Below are 26,007 nucleotides of genomic sequence, written 5' to 3'. Positions count from 1 at the left end.
AATCATTAACTAGCACAAACAAACCTTCTCAGTGTAGTGGATGCACATGCCCCACCCTGCGACACTCATTCAATGGGGTCTAAGTCTGAAATTGTGGATATTCAATGTGAACAACCTTACATGAACTTGATTTTTTATATAGCATGTGATACATAAGATTTGACAACGCCAGTGCTTCATCATTCAAAATTTGACACACTCATAATCACTATTTGGATGTGAAACTCATATGCCAGTTATTAGTATTGAAGAAAGAGAGAACAAATTATTGAGAACCTCCTGAACAAAGTAACCTTCTGCAACAATATGGCCTATCTTACAGAAGTGTCACGCTTTTTCAATAGATAGATAGTGAGCAAAACAAAAAAAGAAAAAAAAACAGATGAAAATGAAGAGGCAGAGAATTAAAAAACTGAAACCATGATGGTTAATATTGCAACATGACAGTTTGATCTCAGAATATTTTACAAACAAGTTGCACCAAAGTATTTTTAATGAATTGCTCATCATCTTCCAGTATCAGTTGAACAACCCTATGACATCTACTATGCCAGAAGGCTAAAATCTGGTAAAATGAACACTTCACATTTACTTATAGGAAAATACTTTTAATAATCAGGAATAATTCAGTAAAACTTACTTCAAAGTCAAGGTCCGAATAACGTGATTTTCTTCTCTATTAAGCAGTAAAAAAGAAAGAAAAAAGAGGTTGTATTAACAAGGGGACTATTCACTAAATCATAGTAACGAGTCTAAATAACATTCTTGGTTTTTTATTAGATATATACTAGGTATTTGGTGAGAGGTTGTAGATTTTATCTTGATAATTTAAGATTAAGGCATGACTTTGCATACAGTTTTTTAGACCAGTACCAAATTATTTTATCTGAAATAAACCAGACTGCATTTCACTGGGATGCATAACATGCACGTTATTTTGCATGCAATTGAACCTGTTGGTGTATAAAATAAACCTGTTTCTATACTTCCTGTGGTATTTACAAATTATGATCGTATTTATACTTTTTACACAGCTATCTATACATATCTATGATTTAGATTTGTACAGCTATACAGAAATTGATTCTTTCCTACATCAAGTTTACATTGGTACAACTCCATTGATTTTAATGGAATAAATGACAGCAAAATCAAGCCGAAGCCATCTATACTTTCCATAGCTTCAGCTTGTTTCTTTGCAATGACAATCTGGATGAAGAAAGCAATGGTTTCATTTTACACTTATGACAAATCTGATTCAAAGCATCTGATATAAAGCAAGAATGATTTACTAGTGCGGTAATCACTTGTATACAGTGCAAGAGAATATGGTTGCTATCACAAGTAGTTTAGCATAGAATTTTTTACAGATCCTAAAAAGAAACAATTATAAAGTCAAATTATATCAGAGAAGAAATATATAAAAAGAAGATATAGAAATATCTTTTTTTTTTTTTTTTATCATAAGGCTGGAAATTGAATGACTTGCAATAGACTAAAGTGATGTAGAAAGTGATTGGAAGAGCTGAAAAAAAGAGTGAAAGGACATGCAAATGGAAAGAAAAGATACATTCTCCTTCAGCAAGAAGAGTTAAAGGAAGGGAAAAGTACCCTAAGAAAAGAAAAAGGCTTGCTGCTACTATTTAACCCTAATTTTTGTGGTAAGATAGGAGGGCTTTAAGTCATGGTGAATGAACCTTTTCAAATATCATCAAGTTTCTGCAGCAGGATACAAATTGAGCCCATTAAGTGAAGATAAATAACGTTAATGACTTTATAAGACTTTTTTTATATCGTTTAACAAACACGCAGGCTTTAGTAAGTTTTTATATTTTCTTCCAACAGGAGGAAATAATTTTACAAGCGTTTCAGTTGTAGAAAGCAGAAAATGTTTATTTTCTGAGCTCTTGATAGTACCACTTTGTGACATATTGTCTGGTTTTGTAGTAAAATTATGATGCTTCAATCCACAATAATATGAAGAAGATCACTGTAGCACTGTTGACACACTCTGATGCCTGAAGAGCTCAGAGGCAGTATAAAAGAACTGTCTATAAAACAATTAAACCAAACAACAACAACAACAAGCTTTGGAGAAGCTATCTTTAATCAGCAAGGCTTGATTTAATGTAGCACACTTAAAATAGACTATTTAAAAATAAATTAAACAATTCTGCAAAAATGCGCACCATGAAAACATGGAAACATCAAAGGTCTTGGATGTAAGAAAAATATGAGGACATTATGCCCATATTTTTAAAGTAGCTAAGTTCTTACTTCTCATTCATGTTAAGGGGGCCTCAGTACAGGTGTAACTTTGACATAGACCTTAATTATTCCACAGTGAACCAGCACCTGAAGAAATCTACGTATCTCTAATGAGGGAAGATCTATTTTCAAGGTGCAATTAGAGCACATCTACTACTGTAAAGGTTCAGTCGTTACAAAAGAAGAAGCGTGTACAGCAGATAATGAGGTGAAGTTTACAGGAGCAGCTTTGAAAAAGCTGTTTTTAAGCTACAGTTCAGTAATAAATGTGATATCATTGAACTGTTTGACTGAGAATCCTAAGTGAAAACATGGAAAATTTAGAAAGAAATGTGTTGTTTGCTAGACACTGTGATTTATAAAATTGGAGCATTTGTAGTTTGGCTTAAGTCTGCTTGACCGTAGTGAAAATATTCTTGGCACAGCTGGACTATTAGGTTTTGTAGCTAGGCAACCCGACCACTGTTTACATGGTAAGAAGACATATCTAACAGACTAACATATTTAACTGTTCCATTGTCAGAAAACCATAACTGTTACGATTCTGCTGTTAGATTACACCAGTTATGAACAAAGAATTCATACTACAGGTTTATCTCAGTGGGGATTTTTCTAGGGCTCAACAAGAATCTATCACAAACACGTTTATTTTAAACTCTAGTCTTGAAAGTGAAGTTGGATTATCTATTAGAGAAATACACTGTAGAAAACATTCTTGGAGAGATAGAAGAGATGACCTGGCAAGGTTTTTTCCACCTCTGATCTCTACAGCTCTTTGATCTTAATTGATGAAATCCATTTGACAGCAAAAAAATGGCACCCATCTTTCATGCCAGGACCAAAGTGAAACTCTGAGAAAAGAGGATCGCAGTAGTAATTTATTTTAAATCAATTTTACTTTGCGCTAATCGTGTATAGCTTCACTCTGTAATCCCAAAGCAACTTAAACACTGCTCACTGAGGGACAAAAATCGAATACTGAAGAATAACTTCCATACACCAGCATGTGCTAACCTGTTGACACCAGGAAAGAGCTGCTCTTACTAAATGACTAATAAAACCCCTCTCCATCTCTGTAAAATGGCAAATGCCTGATTTTCCCCTTATTCTAGTCTGTGTTACACCACTACCCAATTAATTACAGGAGATACTCCTGAAGATACATTACATTGTGCAAAATATAATTGAAACCAGAGATACCATATTATACTGAGGGCTATAACCATGCTTCTGTTAATATAAAGCCTTATTATCAGCAGTTTACAATTCACCCTGAGGCTAGATTTGACTTAGAAGATCTTAGCCTGGGGAGGATTTTTTCCCTGAACAAAATTAAAGGAAAATTTTTTTTGGCCCTCAGAGATACAAAAGTGGAAAGGGGATAGACAGTATTGATTTAAAATGTCTTTTGTGTGTATATAACTGAAAAAATCCTTAGTTTCTGAATAGAAGATTATGTTGACTATTAGTTCATAAGATGACCTAGACATAAAGCAAGTAAATTTTTGTGAAAAGTTGGATTAGCTTTTTAATGTGGGAATTTTAAGTCTTTAAAATATGCTAGCAAATTTAGTACATAAACACACAACACAAACATAACTTCAGAGATCTCAATTTAAAACTATTCCGGCAAATTATTCCAGTTTGCTGCTCCCTTTTTAATAGGGTAACCTGCAGATGTGTTTACTCAACCAGCCAAACCCACTTGTTTTGTGTTTCTGAAGGCTTTGAGGGGAAACTGAGCACTTCTTAAATGGACAAGCAATTGAAAATATGTTTCTTAATGATCATATGTAGTTAAGGTAGATGGTTATAATAGAAAGTCTGACATATGTGCTACACTTCATAACACTGACTACAATTTCAGTTCTTTACATCTTCAGTTGCCAGAATCAACTCTGCCTGATCCTACCCCTGCTCCTGTATGGTAATCTGAAAATCAGCTGCAACAATTTCTGAAGTCAGAGGAATCAGAGACCTACTCACTGAAGTGAAAGACAGAGAGGTTGTTATAGGGCCAGACTTCATTTCACTAAGAGTCACAAAATTGGCAAGAACTGTCTCCACAGCTTATTGAAGAATGAAATGAGGAATGGGAGGGAGAGAAATCTGAGATACAGAATGCCTGAAAATAAATCCAATGTGGAAACATGATAAAGAGGAAATTCCTTTGGTGTTTGTCTCTCTATTTTTGTTCTCTCTCTCTTTTTGCTTCTCATAAATCAAAATGACTTCACACCATTTTGCTTTTGTTCTGCCTGATGCTCTGGTACTTTATTGACAAGACTGACTGTTTTAACCATGTATTTCTCCTCTCCTTTCCTGTTCTCTCTCATTTTTTCTGTCTTATTTTCTTTTGTTTTATTTTAGACCTTGCTCCTTTCCTGATGCTTTTATTTCCTTCTTCCTAACACCTTCATTTTAAGCTGCCACTCCATTTCTGCCATCTTTCTTTTACTTTTTTTCTGCATGCTTGTCTTTCTTTTCTCTCCTCTTTATTTCTGCCTTAACATTTTCTTTGCACTTCACTATCTCTAATATATCCCTTTATTTTCCCAGCTATAACAGTTTTTCTTCCCAGTGTCTTACATCAGCTATTTGGCCAATGAGCTCTGGAGTTGACTTTCTTTGTACGTATTAAGAGCTCTCGTGAATGAATATAGAAGGATTATTTTGATCACATAATCAGCTTCCCATCTAATGGCTTTATGTCTTTATCCACATAAAGATATCATAGCTGAAAATGAGACATAAAGAAGACATGAGATGGGAAAGAGAATTCTGGTCCTTTACATGGCAAATGCTTTGAGAAGTCATCTCCTTTCTGTTCTTATAAAGCAGATGCTCTTTATTCCCTTTAATAAATGTTTCTATTGCCTGTCTTTGCACACCCTTCCTCTTATAACAGTTATAAGTCTCTGTTTCCTTTCAGCTCATTTCCATTTCCTCTCACATTACGCTAACCATAGCGTAGAAAGAACCTGTCAATCTTCTTCCACAAAGGTTACAACGCAAGTCTCCTTGCATAGTCAGGCAGCAGGTATCTACTCCCTCTTGCACTTTTTTTTTTTTTTTTTTTTTTTTTTTTGACAATAAAAATAATTACTTTTCCTGGAGGTATGTTGCACAGATCAGCTTCTTCCTCTGCATTTAAACCTCCTAACCTCTCCTTGCATCTAACTGGCTGGGAACACACTACTTCAAAGTAATTTCATTTTAATGAGCTCACCACGCTGAGTACACTTTCAAAACAAAAAGTATTCCAAAAGACTGTATTGAGAGTGGTTTCTTCATTAAAATCAAAACACTTTGAACTGAAGGAGCACACTCCAAGCCACTTTGATGCCAAGGTAGCAAAGCCAGTTTTAATCCATGCCATGTAACGGATGTGCAGAAGATTAGCCAGATGTTCAATTACTACTCCCAAGAAACTCTGTGATGTACTAATATGCCTGCCAGTGGCTACATAAGTACTGTTGGGTACATACCAAATAAAATAAAAAATCACTGACTTGCACATCAGGAATCTGCAAATCCTTAAATTTTTACTTATTAGGGCAACACTTGTATGTAAATAGTATGGCATTCGGAGAGACTATCTTTCGAAAGCTGAAGTTCTTCCATATATAATAAAGCATTCAATTCTTCCCAATTAAACATTTTCTTGAGAAAAAATATGCAGATACAAAAATAGGAAGAAAGTTTGTGTCACATTGTAGGATTGAGCTGACTAAATTTAGGACAATGACTTTTTTGCTGTTTCTGTCTGAACTAATTCTGGCTTGCTTTATGGCACCTGAAGAGAGACATCTGCACTGAGGACATGTGATTTACTTCATCCTGAAGCACCAGTCTAAAAGGGGCCTAAAAGTGCCTATTTGTCTACATTGACTCAGAAGGTGAAAAGCTTTATTTCCATATCAGAAGGGGGAAATGCCTACCTTTAGATATCTAATGGTAGGGGTCCTACCATTAGAAGGGGAAATAATGGATCCTCCCTGCAGAGTTAAAAGTCATGATATACGTTCTTGTGCTGATACTATAGTCGTGTTCCAAAACATCCATATGATCATAATGAATACAAAGTCTAAAGAAAACAACATGGAAAAACCTGACATTTCAGCCTTCACTTTAAATAGCTTTGTTTATTTGACTATGTGTTTATGTCTACATACACTTTTAAATTATTTGAATAGATACATGCTGCTCTAAGGGCTGACCTTCTCTTGGGATGTGCAAAATACAGAAAATAATTTATTTCATGAACTTAGAAGTAGTATAGTAATATGCTAATTCCAGAGAAAACACCTGGGAACTTAAAGTAGAAAATAGTGAAGGAACCCAACTCCCTGTACAGTGCAGAAGATGTAAAAAGAGGCTTCCGCCACCTGCCTTGGACATATCTATTTCTTCAGAAAAGTGAAAAGGGAACTGCCCCTGTTGAGCAGGAATCCATGTGGTTTTATGTTGGATTTTTGGGTGGAGCAGCAGTATGAGCTGAGAGAGAAGGAGGCTTCCTACTGCTCAGGATCTTCTCCTTCAGAGATGGTCTAGTCATGCTCTGTCTGGAAAAACATGGGCAGAATGACCTTGAATATCCTGCTATGGGTTTTGCTGCTCTATAATGTCTGAGAAATCCTTGTCCTTTGAAAAATCTTGAAATCTTAAAAAATTATATTCTATTGGACATCAAAAATATTTTGAAAAAAAACCCTTGCCATTCCTTTATTTTTTTATGGCAGCAATAAAAGTTAACCCAGCCAGTCAGTCCTAACTATAGCATTTTTGGGTTTTACCTCAACCCTTGCTTCTTACACACTGCCTACATAAAACACAATCACATACTTTATCTGGCTGGATCTGCTTATCTGGATCTGTTTGAGACTCTGATGTTCTATGTACATTTTTTTTCATGTTCTTCAATTCATTGCAGCATATCCTTATCAAAAGATGAAATAATGCTATATAATCAAGTAACGTAGAGAACCACAAAGGCAGACACAAAAGCCAGAAAAGTTCCTTTCATTTCTGATCTGCCCTAGTATCTGTTTTTTCCTAATACATGGAATTATGCTGGGTGTGGTTAGGTTTAATAACGTAACTGTTTACAGCTTTCTGAACAAAAATACATCTTTCTAAACCTGATACGTTTACCAAGTTAGAAGGCACTAAATATTTATTACCATATTTTACTGTATTTTACTATGTTTTCTACTACATGCTTAGTAGTCTCTTCTGAGCATAAAAATAATATACAGAATAGTGATTCAGATTTGGTACCTACATCCCATTTGAGGGGTAAACTTAAAATATGATACAAATACAGTTAAAAAACGAACATTAAAGGAGCAGTACATTATACTCAGATTTTCAGGCACATTTTCCAAGGTGGCCTCAGGACTTAGGACTCTGTGTAAAATGAAAATAAAATATTGTCCAAATTTTTACAGCTTAACTAAAGTCTTCTTTTTTTAGGTCTCCTAGATGGCCTTTGTCACCAATGGAAAGAAAGAGGCATCATCAGAGAGCAATTTAGACCTCAGGTGGAGTGGATGGTGTGCTGGCAGGTATGTCTATTTTCTGAAGGAATTATGAGCCTTCCCTAGATATCCCACCAATGTGTCCAATCTTAACTGGGCTGGATCAGAGCGGAAGGCAGTAACTTCTTTAATGATGCAAACCTGCTTTGAAAGAGCCTGTCTGAGCACCAGCTGGGCAAGCACTTGTGCCATCTTTTAGAAATATTGTTGAAAATTTGTCCCAAGTTTATGCATATTAACAATGAACAAAAAGTGATCCTATTTGATTACTTGCAAAGCCCCACACTTGATTTTTCTATTATTTTTTGTTAAATTATGTCTTGTAAAAACTTATATAAGTACACACACAAAATAAACAGAAAGGGAAATATTTCACTTTCAAAACTTGTAAAGGCATCTCTTGAAAAGAAACTAAGTTCTATTCTTATGTCCAAACTCTCCAGTCAATACACACATAAAACTTCAACTCCATTTAAAACGAAATATCCATGAGTATCCCCCCATCTGTGAAATATTGACTACAGTTCAGTGTCTAACAATTGAAAAATCAGGTAAAATTACTGCTTCCCTACACAGACGGGTCCAAACATTGTAGAGTAATAGTTAATGGCTTGAAGTTTACACATAGAGTAGAATTTTCTTCCTTCTGTAACTTCTTTCAGAGGATGAGTATGCACCATATTTTTCTCATTTATCTTTTTTTCTCACCAAATGCTACATTTCATGACATTTGAAATGCCGGTGAAATACATTTCCAATTCTTAAGGAGTCCCAAGTATGAAATCAAGTCCACATCACTGGTGGCTTTGCATAAATAAAGGCTCAACAGGAATGGCACACTTAGGTCTTAAGAAGTGATGTAAATATCTTTTGCTTTTATAATGTTTACATCTCACAGACAGATTGTAGCAACGAACTGAATCACTTTTAAGGGATTTTCAGTTCACTTTTGCAATCTCTCTGGAATCTGGGATACTCCACATGCAGTCTACCTGTACATAATGCACACATGATTTGTACGCCTGCACACACATGACAACATTCAAGTTTGTATAGAAAATAAATCAGTAAATGCTGAACTATTGGATAGAAGAATCCAAGATTTACAGTAGTGAGAGCAGAATCAGACCTATCATATCCTTGACAGATATGATTGTCAGCAGTAGAATGGTAAATATTTTCAACTGCATGTTCTTGCAGGTAGGGTCAATGATTATCATTTGTATCTTGCAGGAATAGTTTTTCTTTTCATAGCAACACAGTGTTTTCCAGTGCACTTTACCTGGTAGGTCTCAAAATCCTTTGCAGTTGCGTGGAATGAAACTGTACAGTTTCATACAGACTGGCTCTGAAACTTAAATTGTGTTTTCTAGGTACAAACATTTCTGACAATAAGAGAAATACAAACAGCAGCATATGAGCCCAAACAACAATTTATACTGAATTAAAATATTTGCTTCGCCCCTTAGACACAAGATGCAATTTATTGTCTTATCATATAATTAGAACAACAGAGCGTGAAATTTGTTTATGCACCACTGACCTCTAAAGAGCTCATTGATATTGTGGATCCAGTTTCACTTCTTGATAATCCTGCATTGTCATCCAGCTCTGAGGCAATGAAATTCTTCACTGCTGTGCGGGGCTCAAATGGTAAATTCTGCATATGTTCTTGGGTGGGAAGATGCTGGTCTAAATTAATATTAAATTGGTCCATTACAGAGGGATTCATATTGAACTCTGGATTAACTTTGTAGTGCAACAGCCTTTCATGAGGCAACGTATCCATGCCTATATTCATCTTGCTCTCATCTTTCAATGATGGCTGGGTATTTACTGAGCCCCTGGGCATGACTATATAGTCGCTTTCTATCATCCGTTCTTGAGGATGGACTATGTCCATATCCGCACCTCTCAAATTATCATCAGTGCATAAATAAACAGTCCTCCGCAACTCACTGTTGTCTTTTTTCAAGCACTGATTGGCCAGTTCACTCATACTCATAGGCATATGGAGACCTGTTGGTTGCTGGATGATGACTTTGGAGATGATGTTTCCAGGCAAGGTAGAATAGCTCATTCCTTCAGGGTTTGGTCCCTTCTCCTCCTCTTCGTCGTTTAGTGAAATTCTAGAAAGTGTTCCTGTTATAGTAGCTGCTCTGCAAGGTCCAATGTCTTTATGCAGAACTGTCGGTCAGAGAACAGAATTCTTACAACATGAAACCATGTCTGCCTAACACTCCTTTTTCTTGTGGCTTTATTTATCAGCACTCCCTTTACCAGTGCATCTTCTTAACTCTTTTTCTATTCATTCCAACTTGTATTCTACACATTTTCTTTGGGGAAGGCTTTTTTCTTTTTTTTTTTTTTTTTTCTTTTCAGATCAGCATCTCTTAATCTACTGTGTATAGCTGACAGAGTTCTCTGACTAAGTCTCAGTCATTTATATAAATTAAAAAGACTCCTTCATTTATTCCTACTGCCTTACACAGATCTTAGGTGACCTACAGCTTAAGGAAAAGCCTGACATGTGGCACTTGATTAAGGGTTTTCCAAAAAAAGTACACTATGACATCTCTACTCCCATTATTAACTCCATGTGACCTCCTGGAAAATGTCAAACAGACTGTAAGGCAGAATCATTTTGTCAATCCATGGTAATGACCTTCCATAAGATTATAACTACGAACATGTGTTTCTGAGCTCCTCAGTGCTCCTTTTCCCTCACTTTTTAAAACTCTTCTGTGTTAAATTATATTTTAAATAAAAGTGATAAAAAAGTAACTACAGTGGGAAGAAATTCCATTAGTATCAGAAAGACATATCTTGCTGCATCTGAAGAGGTTATACAGAATATAAACATGTCTCATAAAACAGTCACAATCTACTTTTGGTGTGGGCCTAGGCCTTCCTGTTCAAACTTGTAGCAACATCCAACAATTTTTTGTTCTGGTCAACTCCACATGTAAAAAGTATTAATCCTGTCATAGAATACAAAATTTCCAGAAGCACTGAAGGATGCATTCAAAAGCAAAGCATCTATTCAATCACAGTTACTGATCTTAAAAAATAAATATAAGTCTATAATTCAACATTTGTAATGAAAGAAAAAGGACAGATAGTAAGAAAAAAAAAAAAGCAACCAATTACTGGGCTTATTCCATCTGGGTGCAAAGATTTTTCTTGTCCCAGTGGAAAATATTTTAATTCATACCAGTGCGAGTTTGTACAATAAAATCTAGCTCATGGGCTGAGACAGTAAGACAACTTGAAGTATCTCAGGTGCTACTTTTACATCCCTTTTGGCAGCCTGAGGGCTCTGATGACCCAGATCCCCTGGAAACTGTCAGTTCACTGCCATGTTCCCCAGCAAGCAGCTCATAAGGCAGCCCACTTTGCCAGAGGTAGGAGCAACATGGACCAATGCTGGACTTCTGTCTGCATTGGATGGTGACAGATTTGCATTTGTGCTACAATGTGCTTTCCTGCTCCCTGCACAATACATGTGCATATTAAAACTAATCCACATGAATCAATTACTACCATGTTGCAAGAAACTGAACTGTCAGTTTTTTAAAGGTGGGTGACTGGAAACTCAGACTTTACCTTAATGAGCTCAGCCTTCTTGGCTGCTCATAGAGCCAGCCAAGAGAGAATGTCCTCCACATGAGTGATCAGAAGAACTGAGTCAGGCTTCTGTCCTGACCCATCCTGTTCAGAGAACACCCTTTCTTTCTTTCTCTCTTCACTGAAAACAGAGAGTGACTCTTGGTGGGATTGGCTCTCTAAGTAAAACTGTCCTTTGGGAATATTTCCTAGATGTAATAATTTCTGTAGGGTTTAAAGGGTCATTTATTTTATGTTGTGCTTCATTTAAACAAGGTTGTCAAATGCTTAAAATGTGTTGTTATTATTATTATTCAGAAACAAACATAGCTGACTCATTAAAGATCACATTACTGAAACATTAAAAACAATAAAACAAACAACCACAAAAAACCAAACCTGTTCTACTAAAGTGCAATCAAATTTCATTTTCCTGATACCATGTTGCTTAAGCTACTGTTGATTTCACTCACAGCTCTAAAAAATTACCCTCTTTAAAACTAAACCAACTGATGCATCCTTCATATACATAAACATTGGTTGTGTACTAGGGCAAGGAAAATTTTCTGTGTAAGACTGATCTTCTTTCTAAACCCATTTTCCTTCTAATAGGCAATCATACCTTTGGCTGCTTCCCAACTGCTGAATTCTAGTAAAAGGCTTTTGTAAGAAAACAAAATAAATGTATTTGTACTGTGGCATCACTTTTTTCTTTACATTTATAAAAATACGTTGCAACCAATTGAACTCTGATATTTTTCTAGTTTTCACTTTGCAAGGAACTAGTACAAGACATCTTTTTGTTGGCTAAATGTTCTCTCAGTGTTCTTACCTGACCGACAAGCAATGTCCACGTCCTTTTCAAAATCAGTCTGTAACAAGAAACAACGAAACAGGACAACCGTTATTAATTGAAAACTAAACCACAATACCTTTTTGTCAACTGGCACTTCCAAAATGTCCTACTTACAGAGTCATAGTCTCTTAAAAGTGGTTTCTTGTTGCTGAGAAGGTGAAGTGTATTGTTTTACAACAGCAGAGCTTTACAAACTTTCCTAAAGTATAACTGGGTGGTTTTCAAAGTATGCTGCCTGACCAGAAAAAATAGAGTAAAATAGGTGGAAGTATATAATTTTAAGAAAATGACACAATGTATAGGTTATTTATGTATATGGAAGAGTAACTTCTACATCTTTAAGGAAGATGTAACTTCATCATCTTTAAGGAAGCTTTTCATCGTCATTTGATAAACAGGAGTATTGAAGATAGCCAGCAATACAAATTACTGTTAATAAGTGTATTCCAATTAGTCCACCATGTCTGAAATTTCATTGATTTTTAATAAAGTGGTTATTTGTTATGTAACATTCTGTCAATCCTTGCTACTAATGTGAGGATGTAAAGTTTGTACTCCCTGAAAATAACTATTATTTATTTAATTGGGCAAAAACAAATTGTAAGAGCGAAGAATAAACTTTAACAGTTGAAAATCCAAGCATACTTTTCCCAGTTAAGCAAAACTATTTATCCTGTTATAGAATTCAAGTAATTTAAACTGTTTTTATTTCCATGAAAAGTTTATTACATGAATAATGTTTAATAAAACTGAGCTACATTTTGCTTACGAAATCCAAACATTTGATTCCTTTTTGATTAATCATTTTTTGAAAGGTATCTGCTTGCTGAGCCTTGCATTTTTTTAGGGATTGATCCTGTCCCCATTATAGTCAATGACAAACTGTCATTGAAAGTGAAGGGACCAATATTTTGTCTTAATATACTACCTAATAATACTGGTGAATCTAATGGCATACTAAGCCATTTGCTATCACCACTAACTAGATTCTCCCTCTAGAACAGGGATATCCAACTCATTTTCACTGGGGGCCACATCAGCCTCGCAGTTGCCTTCAAAGGGCCAAATGTAATTTTAGGACTGCAGAAATGTAACTACTCCTACTTTTACACAGTCCTAAAATTACATTCGTCCCTTTGAAGGCAACTCCGAGGCTGATGTGTCCCCCGGTTAAAATGAGTTGGACACCCCTGCTCTAGACTCTTTAGCACTTTCTACTTGTCTGAATTATTTTGAGAGGAACATTTTTAAAGGCCTCATGAAGGGAAGATTTTCAAACAAATCAGTGCTTTTTAGACAAAAAGTAGGAAAAGTCATGATACATTATCAGATACTTTCTCATTTGTCATATTTGTCTCATTTGTCATCTTTTTTGTCATCTTTTGTCAGAAAGAACACCGCTGGAAGATACTAATTCACTCTGCTCCACTAAATGATCACACCAATAATTTAAACTTGCTAAGAGATATAAGCAAGTAGATAATGATCTAAACAGACTTGTGATTAAAAATGGTGTTACTATTTCAGCTATGCATACTTGCCATATACAGTAGTGTGTTTTTTTCTTTTGGATAGGAACACCAAATTAAGAATCAAAGAAAAAAATATAACCTAACCATGATTTGAGCATGTCCGTTAGGAAAAGAACTTGAAGAATCTGCGTTGATTGGATCCTGGCAATTTCTCAGTCGACATCTGAATGCATCTTGAACCTGTGAAAACAATATCTTATACTGATTCTTGTGCAACAACTGTGAGGAATACAATGCCTGATTTTCTTTAGCATACTTAATAAATGAGAAGCAGTAAACATAAATCCTTATTTCTGCCATTTCATACATTTGCTATTTTTTGTGGCTGCTGCAAAGTCTGTCAGTCTATCACACCAAGACCGCAGAATTTATTTGTCTACAGGCAGAATTAACCAGTAGTCAGTGGTGATATGGTACTCAAGCCAAATCTGTTTTCGGTGATAGCATTTGGCTTTGTCTTCTCATTCAGTTCGCTACAGGTCTATTAGCTGGATTAATATTTATACTACTAACCATTGCAAAATAAAATGTATCTTCTGCTTGATAAAGATTCTTGAAAGACAGTTCTTAACAGTTACTATATGTGGTTCAACAGAGAGGCACATTCAAAAGAAAAATGCAGTTCCTATTTGCTGGCAGTAGAATGGAAATACATTTTGACACTTTCTCACACATACCATATTAGGGAGAGCATGGCAACTTTTGGAATGGAAGGAATATTTTTACCCATATTTTAAAAGTATACAGGGAATATTTATTTGAACACAAAACCCAATTTGTTTCACTTCTATATATGTCCTCAGATGCATTCTAATATAGAAATACAATCTAAGTTTTAAAACGTGATTTTTTGTTCCAGAAATTCAAATATCCATATTTGCCACCTGTTTGCAAGGTGTCACTTGGAAACCAGGAACTTACTTGGGTGACCTCTAACCAAAACTAATATAATGTCTTGTTTGAATACGAAAATACTCTCAATAAAATGCCTCCAAAAAATCTACATTCCATTTATTATCTGTATAAATTACCCCATGTCTCATTCAAAATAATTAAAAGGAAGAAAATCATGTTCTACTCATGGACATTTCCTGAACAGCAGGATAATTCATTAATTGTAGCTGATGAAAAGGTATCCCCCTTTCGACATATCATATTCTACTGCAAGCTGTTTAAGAACTTTCACAAAAGGCGAAATGAAATAGAAAAAAAACAATTTTTGTAATTAGAAAGTGCTCAACCTTTAAATGACTAAGAGTGCTCTGCAGTTTTGATAAGTGACCATTGCAAGTGGAGGAAGACTAATATAGAGCAGAAAGAAGAATGAAGTAAGGTTGAAAGGTTTGGATTGATTTCAAAACACTGAGATTTCTCACGTGGTAGGGAAGTGTAAAGTGTGTTGACCAGTATGGAGACTCAGACTCTGATTTTAAGCATTACACTTGCTGTGGTTTTCCATGTGTTTGATGCTTATTTAATTTGGCATCTTGCAGTTGTTGCAAATTTAATCCAAGACTTCTCTCACTTTATCAGTGCTGATGTCAGGTCACACTTCAAACTTTTATGCTCTTGGATAAGCAGTGGCATAGCAATTTGGCAAAAAAAGAAAAATGAAAGCCTTTCCCTCCAAAGTACTCACAGCTGTGCTGAATCTCATCTCAAGTCTCATGATGCTTGACCCTAAAGCATTATTCCTTCAGAACTTGCTACGTGACCTCTCTCTACATGCAGTGGCCATCATTTTTGGGACTCTGTGTTCATGAAGCTTCCCCAGTTCAGATAGCTCCAGAGAACTACTTGCACTAGCTTCGATATCAAAGCACTGAATCTTGATGTCAGGATCCACTTAAATGTGCGTGTTTCTTACAGTGTTTCTGAAGTGCAAGCAGCATATGATTTGAACATATTAACAGAATGTCAAACGTAGCTGTATCCATCATATTGACATATGTTGAAACTTCTAGGTGTCCTCACATAAATCAGAAGCAAAAAGGTTGAACTTTCTAAATGCTAGCTTATTTTTCTAAACCGCTTTTCAAACTTGAGTATGTAAAGACTGTGCTATCTCTACATTTTACTTTGAAACATAATCTTGTTTCCTCCACCCCTTTTAACATCAGGTTACAAGATTTTCTTAGAGCCAGGCAGAGCTGGAGAGACAGATGTGATGAACGTGCGGGTACCAGGGAAGTGGTTTCCTTAGCAACAGTAACCAACTCCAAGCTTTTATAACTTACCCTCTCCCTACTCATGCACTCTTTATTTTTCTCCTGCAATACAGAAATGTGGGCTTTAGACACCAACGATGCATTTTAAACCGAATTCTCTCTAGTCAGCAGAGCACAGCAAAAGGAGAACACAAGGGTTGCTTCCATCACCAGCATTAATGGGAGTTACTCAATGTGATTCAGATGAGCTTTAGACAATCTCATATTCAAGTAGGTCAGGAAAGCTGTTCATTCTGATGCTAGAACTGACATCTTCTGTCACGCTCTGTTCTGTGACACATGCCTCACCATCTTCCAATGCCCAATTAGGTATTTAAACAGCAAGAAGAGAAAGAAAAAAAAAAAAAAGTAGGCTCTCTGGAGTAAGAAGGCAACATAAAATAATAATACCTAACTCCTACTTTGCATTTTTCTTTCCTAATGTTGAAATGGTCTATAAGATGTCTTATGCTTAAGAAGTATTATATTTGTCTTAGAAGTTAAGAAACTGAAATATAGAAAGATTTAATGTATTTCAAAATACATTGATGGAGGGCAGAAACAGATATAACACATCATGAGTTCTCTTCTAGTTGTACGTCTTACTCAGTGAACCTCCCTAGCTTCCTAATGCAGCCCTTGTCACACAAGATCATTGATACAGTATACTAGAGAAAGTAGAATTGTTTCCATCATTTATGTTTATATCAATATAGCTAAGAGGAAAAATGGGGGGTTTATATACATAATTGCATAAGTCTGTATCTTTTTGTAATATAATGGCAATAAAAACATAGTAAAGCAGGGCCGTCCTCTTCTTTGTTTGAATTTTATGGTGATATATTCTACCCCATATTTTTTTTCCAGACAGGTAGAATTATTGTTTTGCCTGTGCTGGCATGCTATAAATATTAGATCAATCCTATAGGCTATAACTGAGATAGCTTTGTAGCTGTCATCAAGAGTGACAAATGTGTTGGTTGGGTTTCCTTGACAGGCACTGGCAGAACAAAATGCTTTTGCAGACAACAGAAAGCAACAGTCTGTTCTTTCAGCTGGGAGGTACCTTGTGCTGTGCAAAGACTGCATCGCACATGGTGCATGATGGCCACTGTCTTGGCTTGTACTCAACTAAGGGTCTCTTGAGCTAGAAAGCCAGACTCTATAGAGCCAAATTGAAACACAACTAACTGGAGTTCTGTCTCTGTGTAGCAACTTGTTGCAGTAAGCAGTTATGTCTTTGCTCCTGCAAATTGGTCCACGTAAGTGCAGACTATACACATTTCTGAAACAAAAATTTTTTCAGGTGCATGAACTTTTACTTCTTTGCTGTTCTTGAAGAACTTTCTATTAATTTTATTTTGCCATGTATAAAACCAAACCAAATTAATTTGAAAACTGAGTTTACTTATAGAAAAGGCTAATTCTGCCTCTATCACCACTGCCGTATGTGTGAGTACAGTCAGACAAGAACATTTCTATGAGATATTCAGCAATACTGAAGCATTCCCTGAGAATTAAGTCTTTGAAGCAAATAGCTGTCATCAGAATAGGGAACCTGTCTTGAATTCAAGGCTTGGGGCACTGTGGGAAGATGCCAATTCAGTTTCATCTTAAGCAGTCAAAATATTTTTTTTAAAGGCTGCATTTTTTTTATTTTTTTTTTTTTTTAATTTTATACAGTGCTATGATATGCAACTTTTAGAATTTCACATGGATTTTGCCCTGTTTTTTGATTAAATCAATGACTGATAAGCAGGTATGTGCTGCAACTGCTCTGCATCCCAAAAAGGACATGAGGAAATGGAATGAACTGCATCGGGGAAGTTCAGATCAATCACTAGGAAAAGGTTTCTCACTGAGAAGGTTGCCAGTCACTGTAACAGGCTCCTCAGGGAAGTGGCCACTCCACCAAGCCTGTCAGAGCTCAGGGAGCATCTGGACAACACTTTGGGTCATATAGTTTAGTTTTAGGTAGTCCTGCAAGGAGCAGAGTGTTGGACTTGATTCTTATAGGTCCCTTCCAACTTCAGATATTCTATGATTCTGTGAAAGACAATGCTGTTTATATGCCTTTTTTTTTTTTTTTTTAAGATTTCATCTGCAACCTTGAGCTAAATATATATAGTTTAAAATAGAAATGGTTCCTCAGGAAAAGTGGGAGGTAGTATGCCCTTTCCAGGCTAATTAATATATCCCAATGGAAACATAAATTTCATAGACAGGAAAATCAGTATGGAACTGCCATTCTTTCTACCGAAAATAGTTGCAGTGTCTTACTGTTTTACTAAAAGAACATATGAAATGATGGGTTTCAGTTGTGCAAATGAGAATACCCTCTTTCACAGACATAAATCATATGGTGAAAGAAAATGCTGTAGAATATAAGGGGATAGCAAGACAGTTCTAGGTAAAATAGATTCATATTGAGTATTTTCTCTTACTCTGGATATATATATATATATATAGGATAGTGATATAAGGTTCATGCAAAGTGGTACACTACTGAAAGACTGAAATAACTTATGTCACTCATATTTCTTTTTCATCAATATAGTGAGTTGCAATGTTTAAAGGGTATGAATGGTGGAAAGAGAAACCACTGTGTGAGATTCCTCCCTCAGCATTGACAATAAACTTTTCTTGAAACATCTTCCTGTTTTTTAATCCCGAAATGCTTTTGAAGACTTCTTGCCAATCAGAAGGAACCATGCTAGACAGTGTAATTCAGTTTATTGGTGTGGTAAATACTCTGAGGCTGATAAATGGCTAGTGCATAGGTATGTCAGTGGACCAGGTTACTGCTCTCCTGTCCAGCACGCCCTGCTCATTTTTGATAGACGGTCCCACTACCACAGATCTGTCATCAAAGCTATTGTGTTACTGCTCTCAAACCGATCCATCTCCACAAAAATGTAGGGTTAGTTAGCAGGTTAGACAGGTTAGAGAAGCTGTCACAAAAGCCAGATTGAAGAGCACTTGTGCGGTAGCTTTGTCATCAGATTTCAGTGGTGATGGATTCTGTGGTGGGTGGCACTGAGCTATGAAGGGCAGGCTGGGGTATCAGCTTTTCCTTGCTGTTCTCAAAGCATTCATCTGTCTTCATCCTCACTGTCCCCATAGCTTAAGTATGTAGTTGAGTTTGCAGAACTACTAAGGTAGATCTTCACCAACAGAACACCTCACCTCCTTGTATACTCTTTCAGGGACAGTTTAAGCAGAAATCATTTTGTGTTTGAATCAGATTTAAAGACAGTAAAAATCTATAGCTATTGGTCTTCAGGAAAGGGCATTTATGTTAGCACTTACCTATACTCATAATATTGGGAAAGCTTAACACTTCAAAATAAACTGAACATGGGACTGATTGAAAGCCACCTTTAATTAAGTGGGTACAGTTTCATACTGAAACTGACATCCTGCACCTCGAATTAACTGATATTCTTCCTCTCTCTTTCACTTGTCCCTCTACGTCTCACCATAAAATACTTTCCTCTTTCTACGAAATATATTTGTGCAGAGCAAACTGTATAGCACATTAAAGAGCAGTTGAGAGATTAACAGGAACACAGCCCTTTAGAAAACTGGGAAGCCATTCCTCACCTCCCTTCGGAGAATACAATGGACCATGACAATAACAAAGCCTTGCAATGAATCAAATACTGCAAAAAGTATCTGAAATAATATTGATCTTTTGTCTGTCATGGCCAGAACTGCAGACATCCAAGTCAGGGCCAGAAGTGGCAATACCACACAGGAACTCCAAAGGGATGCCCTATTGAAAAAAAGAGAAAAGCAGCATTGTAATATTGTGAAAAATGATTAAAAGTTCACTATTAAAATAAAACATATTTAAGGATGGCACTTTATCAAGTTAACTTGAAAATCACAGACAAGAATGTAACAGTGTTGGTACTTTACGTTCTAAAGAATATCCTATATTCAGTTAAACAACACAGTTGTAATTTTTTTTTTGTTAAAAAGTATTTAAATGTGCTCAGCACTCTATACAGTGTTAGCAAACACAGTTGTCATCAAACTATTGTCTCACATGCACTGTATAAGATTTGTAACAAGAAGATGTAAATGATCAGGACTAACATGGCATTACTGGCGGTGGTGGCTGACAAAGCTGTTGTTGAAACTACTCCACACTTGGCACATTTGAGCGTCAAACCGCTATGAGGCTCACTCATCTGACTGCAAACAAACAGAACACCCACAAAAAGAACAGAATATTGAATTGTCACCAAAAAACGTTGCTACTGAAATTTAGCTTTTAAATATGACGTCATGCAGAAAAAGTAAGTAGACTTATTCAGGATGAACGCTCTATGTTGTTGCAAAACTTTGTACTTTACATTATTAGCTTTAAATGTTAATGCTATGGGGCTTCACTTCATGCAGACTCTATTTATTTCATTTAAGCTAAAAAAGGCCCCAAATGTCCAGTGATCAAAACTGCTCGGTACACTGAAGTAAACATAAGCACGTGCTAGGATAGACACACAAAGTGAAATCCCTCTATTCAGACCTGTTAAAAGACTATTGTATCCAAACTTAGTTGAGAAAGAATATAGGACACTTAAAGCAGGAATATGAAGTATGTACGATTACAGAACATTAATAGTGAAAGAAACCTGCAAAATGTATCCAAGCATCAAATCAGTCTGGGCCTACTGTAAGAGATTGTAGAGATTTGCACTAATGATCTGAATGGCCCACTAACATCTGGAGTGATTTTATTCCTGTCATATGAAGGTCTGAATACAGGGCTTGAAATGTATGGAATCTGATGAAATAAATATCAGTTGGTGCTAAAAAACGAGTGACCTGTTTTGCATTTTAATAAAACACAGTACACAAGCATTAAGCTCAAAGCATTTTGTATGGACAAGTGTACCTCAGCACCTGTCAGAAGAGTTAAAGGGCAAAACCTGGAATTTAAATTTTCCTTTACATACAGCATGCATTCAACTTCCAGAGTCAACTAAATAAAGACTTTTGCTATTCCTTCTCTTTCTGCTATCAGAACCAGGAATAACCATAGCTGACTGAGATGTGACAGGAAAGGTGCTTTACCTATTCCCAGCTGGAAAGCAGTCAACGTGGTAAAGATAGGTAACACTTCAGTTTTTTCCCAGTTACTTCAACCAACAGAACTCCTTTTAATTGCCAAACCCAGCATTCACAATATTTTTAACATACTGCCCAAACCAGCATTGAACTCCAGTGGTTTCCATTTCGATAAACCAAATGATGACTTTCCATAAAAAGTGCAGTATTTTTTCCATATAAATGCATTTTTTTTCCATAAGAAAATGGTGAGAACCATGACCTTGTGTAAGGTGATTGTGAGTTGTGAAAGGAACTCAGTGAATCCACATCAGTTTACACCAATTAAAGATCTACATTAATGAATGAACTAGAAAAATGCCTTTGGTAAGCTTAAACTAAGCTTGGGAAAATACTTTCCATCTTTACTTGGCAACACTTCAATGTTATCAGGCTGGATTATTCTCATTATCTCCATAGATCTATTCTGGACCTGGCAAATAATAACAGAACTCGATGTGTATATAAACTAAATATAATATTTCTGGCTGGGCATATATGTATGCCACCCCTTATGCCAGGAAAATTATTGAGATCCCTCAAGACAACATGTCCTTTTTTTTCCCCACCAGTTGATTCTCCATATGTTTATTAAGGTGGTAAAAAGCATACGGAGTTAGTATATTTTGCCCCATTCACTGCTTTAAATCCCACAGCTGAAGTTTTGACTGAACTTTCGACAGGTGTTTGCCAGAAAGAAGGAAGTTGCTGTCCGGAGCATGGCTGACAAGAGGCACTCGAGAAATGAGTGACAACCCCCTTTCTACTGGAGGTCAAATGCTGTGCCAATTTCTCAAGACCAGTCATCGGCCAAGTAGTATCAAGGAATGCTGTTGCCAAGCCACCATCTCATTCTATCATAAAAGTGAAGGTTGTTTCTCATTAGATTATCTACATGCTTTTCCAGAACAGCTAGATTGTTTCTGACTGAAAATTTCTAGTTCTTTATCCATTTATTTTAAAATTAAATACTGCCTTACTAAGTTGTACACTGTTAGAAAGCAAGTTATTTGGTTCATCAGGAAAGTATGTTAAAAGCAAATAGAAAAAAAATTGAAAAAAAATGCAGTCAAAGCTAAGCTTGGATATCCTTTGAAAATGTGAAAGGCCAAACTTGCGCCTGTTCCAGCTCCTTAAATCAATGGAATTAGAGCAGATGCGAATTTGAATTAGTGAATACTAAGTTATTACTACTCTTGAAACAATTTGGGTAGTTCTGTAATATTCTACATTTCATTAGTTTTATTACACAATTAAGAATGTTGATGGAACAATGTAGACAAAACTAAGGTTAAGAAATTAATACTTTCTAATGAAAAAGGAGGAAAAGAGAAGAAACAATATGAAAGCTTTTGGTGCATATTTTTTGGAATGATCTTGAAAGAGCTGAAAACCAGAAAAATTGAATTGAATTAATATTAAATGCAAATCACACCAGCTGAAATATTTATCATAAATTTGCTCATCTAACCAATGAATTGAACTTCTTAGGAATGCTACTGTTAGTGAAACAGGAAAATAATTCAAAGTGGAGCTGTAATAAGTTTACCCATGGCAGTAATGCACAGTAAAATAAAGATATCATTGCTAGAAATGCAGATATTGGTGGTGTTAACTACAAGCAGGCCCAAAAGACAATTCTAGAACATGTAGCTATAAAAAAGTGATTACTCCAAGTTTAAATATACTTTCATAAGCATTAAGAAGGTGATGATGCACTTGTGAAATATTTTTCTCCAATATAGAATGAATCTAGGTTTGCTGCTGCAGTACTTCAAATCATTGTCATCCAGTGAAAAACAGTTTCTGATACTACCACTGTCATAATCCTTTCTTATCATGAAAACAAACACAATTTGAATGTAAGTACAAATAAATAATCAATAAACAAATTTTCCATTTACCTTTTTTTTTTTAGCTTTTAAAACATATTTTTTTACTTTGAAATTATTTTCATTAATTTAGAACATACATCTATGTAGATACCAATGAAAGAACAAAGGCAAATTCTTCACATAGTCAGAATGACAGAATAACATTGACCTCAGTAACAGATATATTGCTGTAAAATATATTTTATAATAGTTTACACAGATGAGTAAAATCTCCCACCATAGTAACTATATTTGTCAGCTAGGCAAAAATAATTGGTTCTTTCAGTACACAAAGTACATAAAACTCTTTTCCTAACTGCAACAACTTTACATGTGTGACAATCTTGTGAAACCTCTGCTTAGATTTGTTTAATCCTCATTCTCATTAACTTAATACCGTTGTACTTGTGTTTTATTATGTTTAGTTTGTTTAGTTGCATTCCCTCAGGATAATGCAACAGCAGCTTTTGAGATGAATGGAATCTGTTAGACATACTGTTACACTAATATAAAAGTTCAAAGCACAATCAAAAGCAGTTTTGGTGAATATTTGTATTTGAAAACTGGTGATACAATCTTAGTATGCTTTAAAATAACCCAACTGTAGCTTACCCCGCTCTGTGTTTGAGCTTTTTATCTAGGATTCCATCTCTGGAAACAAGTTTATTAAATACCAAAATGCCAATCACCATGTTGACCTGTCAAACAGAAAACAAACAGTTGATCTTTCAGTACCTGAAAGAAAATATTTTATCCTGTGACTTCAGAAAAAGGCTGTTATAGATCTGCAAAATGCCTCCTGTTACATTTCTGAGTATTCCCTCAGAAATCGTGTAAAACCGTCCCTGAGTACAACGGAAATGTGTATTCTCAAATGGGTAACAGATACGCAGACCGCAACAGGCTTATTTTTGAATCTTAAGTTATGCCTGGTGTTAAGTTATATGTGTACATGCCTGCTGGCCAGAATCTTGAGTAATATAGCTTTAATAATTCCTCCATTTTAATGGCAATTCCAGGAAAACCACAGCATTGAGCTGTGCGCACACAGAAGGCCTAGTTAGAGCACACAATAACCGTAACCATGTTCCTTTTGAAGCATTTATGGTCCATGTGAGTATTCCCATTATGCAGAACCAGCCTGTGGTTTTCCATATCCTCCTGCACATTAGTCACTGTCTATGTCATTCACCAAACTGCCAGAGTTGAGCCTTGTTTGACTGCAGTTTCCTTTTTTTGTGGGCCACATGAAAGCTTGGGGTAGGTCTTTTTAGCTCCATCAAAGTAAACGATGTTACGATCACATACATGGGTTGAAGACCTACTCTAAAAAAAAAATTCAAGTGTTTCAGCAGTCAGACTTTGGCACTCAACGGACATACTAATGGCATTTAATGGACAACTTAATGACTGTTATTATCCATTTGCATTATTGAACTGAACTCTATGAACCTGTCTGTGCGTGGCCTGCAAAGAGGTATTATCAAGTTTTGAATCTATTAAATAAGTGTTCCGTTTTTAAAAAAAAATCAGAAAAGGGTAATCCTTTTTCCTTTCAAACAGATTTTTCAAGACCTGTGCCAAAATACCTAATTGTTACTATTCTGTTCTGCCAGCTCTTTTTGAGCTTGTCTTATTATCACTTTATTTTCAGCATTTGCATTTTTTTAGCTGATGTTATATAATTCTTTTGCTTTGTACACTTAGACTTAAGTGGCTGCATGGAACAGCTCCTTCCACAGCTACTAGCTAATGGTAGGGCAAACTGTGACTGTGAGCTTCAAACAACTCTGAAGAAAGCTTGCCAATTATACAGAGAACATACAGTTCCATGTGAAAATTATGACTGGCTTTTTGTAAACATCCTTGGCTCCTCTATCATGACAGGGACTGTGAGTTGTACAAAAGGATCCTGGCTTGACTCCAGGCAACGATGAGACAAATTCTATGGGAGTAGTAAACATCAATTTCAGGAAAATCTATGTAGCTAAATGGCTATATCTTTGATGACTACTAGGACCAATTCCCTTTTGCAAGGGAAAATAAAAAATAACCAGTGTCGATAGACCTATCCTAGTATAAAACTGATGAAGTGGAAAGAAGAATTAGATTCAAAATCTGTAAGGAAAAAATGCTAAACAAATTATTGTAAAAAAATCTATACAGACTGCAGAGCAGACAACTGATAGCTGATGGCACATGTAGGATGCAATTCATCTTACCCTAAAGCAGAGGCCTGAAATACCTCTGACGGTTTGAGCCCTAAAACTGTGTATTTTTCTCCACTGCCAATGAAATATGGCTGGGACAGCCAGCTTAGATGCAGAAATCTACATTGCAGATGCCTACAAAAAGGGAAAATGAACCCTACACCTAAATGCATTTCCAGAGATGTGGAAGATTAATACACAAATGGGTAACATTTCCCAGCTAGGATGATTTTTTTTTCTTTGCCTTCAAAAGCAGTAGCCAGGGAGAACTTGCTGGCTGGTTCCACTTCTCCTGTTGCTTTGACTGGCACAGCAATACACTGCCAAGCAGCACTCTACAAAGACTGTCACTGAACTTCACGAGGCAGTGACAACTGCATATATGCTACTGGTAATAGATCAGTGATGCCTGTAACAAGTTTTCCATGCCACCAATCAGTACATTATTCCTTCACAGCTTCCTGGTATAAAGAAGTGATACAATGAAATGAATCATACATTCAAAATACCAGAGGTATGTTAAACAATACTGAGCTCAGTATTTATAGCAAAATGTAATGCTATTGTATAGTTGGCTTCTATAATTTAAATGGCACATTCTATAATTTCATATGAAAATACTGGAAATTATATTAATGTTTACCAAGACAACAGCAGCTGCAGGTCCAACGAAAGCATAAAGAAGCCCTCCTTCAAGAGACAGCCAACAGCTGGAAAGAACATTAGAGAAGAACTAATGCAAATTAAAAATAAGTATAACACATCACCAAGAAAGCAGCAAGAACTACTAAAGCATGAG

The 26,007-nt window shown here is 35.9% G+C and overlaps 1 protein-coding gene across 9 annotated transcripts in view; it reads right to left on the bottom strand.

The window, feature by feature from the left end:
* The window catches only part of ADGRB3 (adhesion G protein-coupled receptor B3), a 443,632-nt gene that overhangs the window by 9,536 nt on the left and 408,089 nt on the right, over positions 1–26,007 (bottom strand). For 7 of the 9 annotated variants that reach the window (XM_065056215.1, XM_065056216.1, XM_065056214.1 and 4 more), the window contains 8 exons: positions 25,852–25,918; positions 23,611–23,696; positions 20,111–20,209; positions 19,613–19,784; positions 13,887–13,982; positions 12,247–12,286; positions 9,352–9,995; positions 641–676 (listed from right to left, as the gene is read on the bottom strand). In XM_065056215.1, the coding sequence (XP_064912287.1) occupies positions 641–676; positions 9,352–9,995; positions 12,247–12,286; positions 13,887–13,982; positions 19,613–19,784; positions 20,111–20,209; positions 23,611–23,696; positions 25,852–25,918 (1,240 nt within the window). The remainder of the gene's footprint in view (positions 1–640; positions 677–9,351; positions 9,996–12,246; positions 12,287–13,886; positions 13,983–19,612; positions 19,785–20,110; positions 20,210–23,610; positions 23,697–25,851; positions 25,919–26,007) is intronic. The other 2 variants (XM_065056220.1, XM_065056221.1) reach the window with 2 other exon arrangements.

This window comes from Columba livia, chromosome 3 (genome assembly GCF_036013475.1).
Source record: "Columba livia isolate bColLiv1 breed racing homer chromosome 3, bColLiv1.pat.W.v2, whole genome shotgun sequence".
Lineage (NCBI taxonomy): Eukaryota > Metazoa > Chordata > Aves > Columbiformes > Columbidae > Columba > Columba livia.
This window is presented reverse-complemented; position numbering and strand designations above follow the sequence as displayed.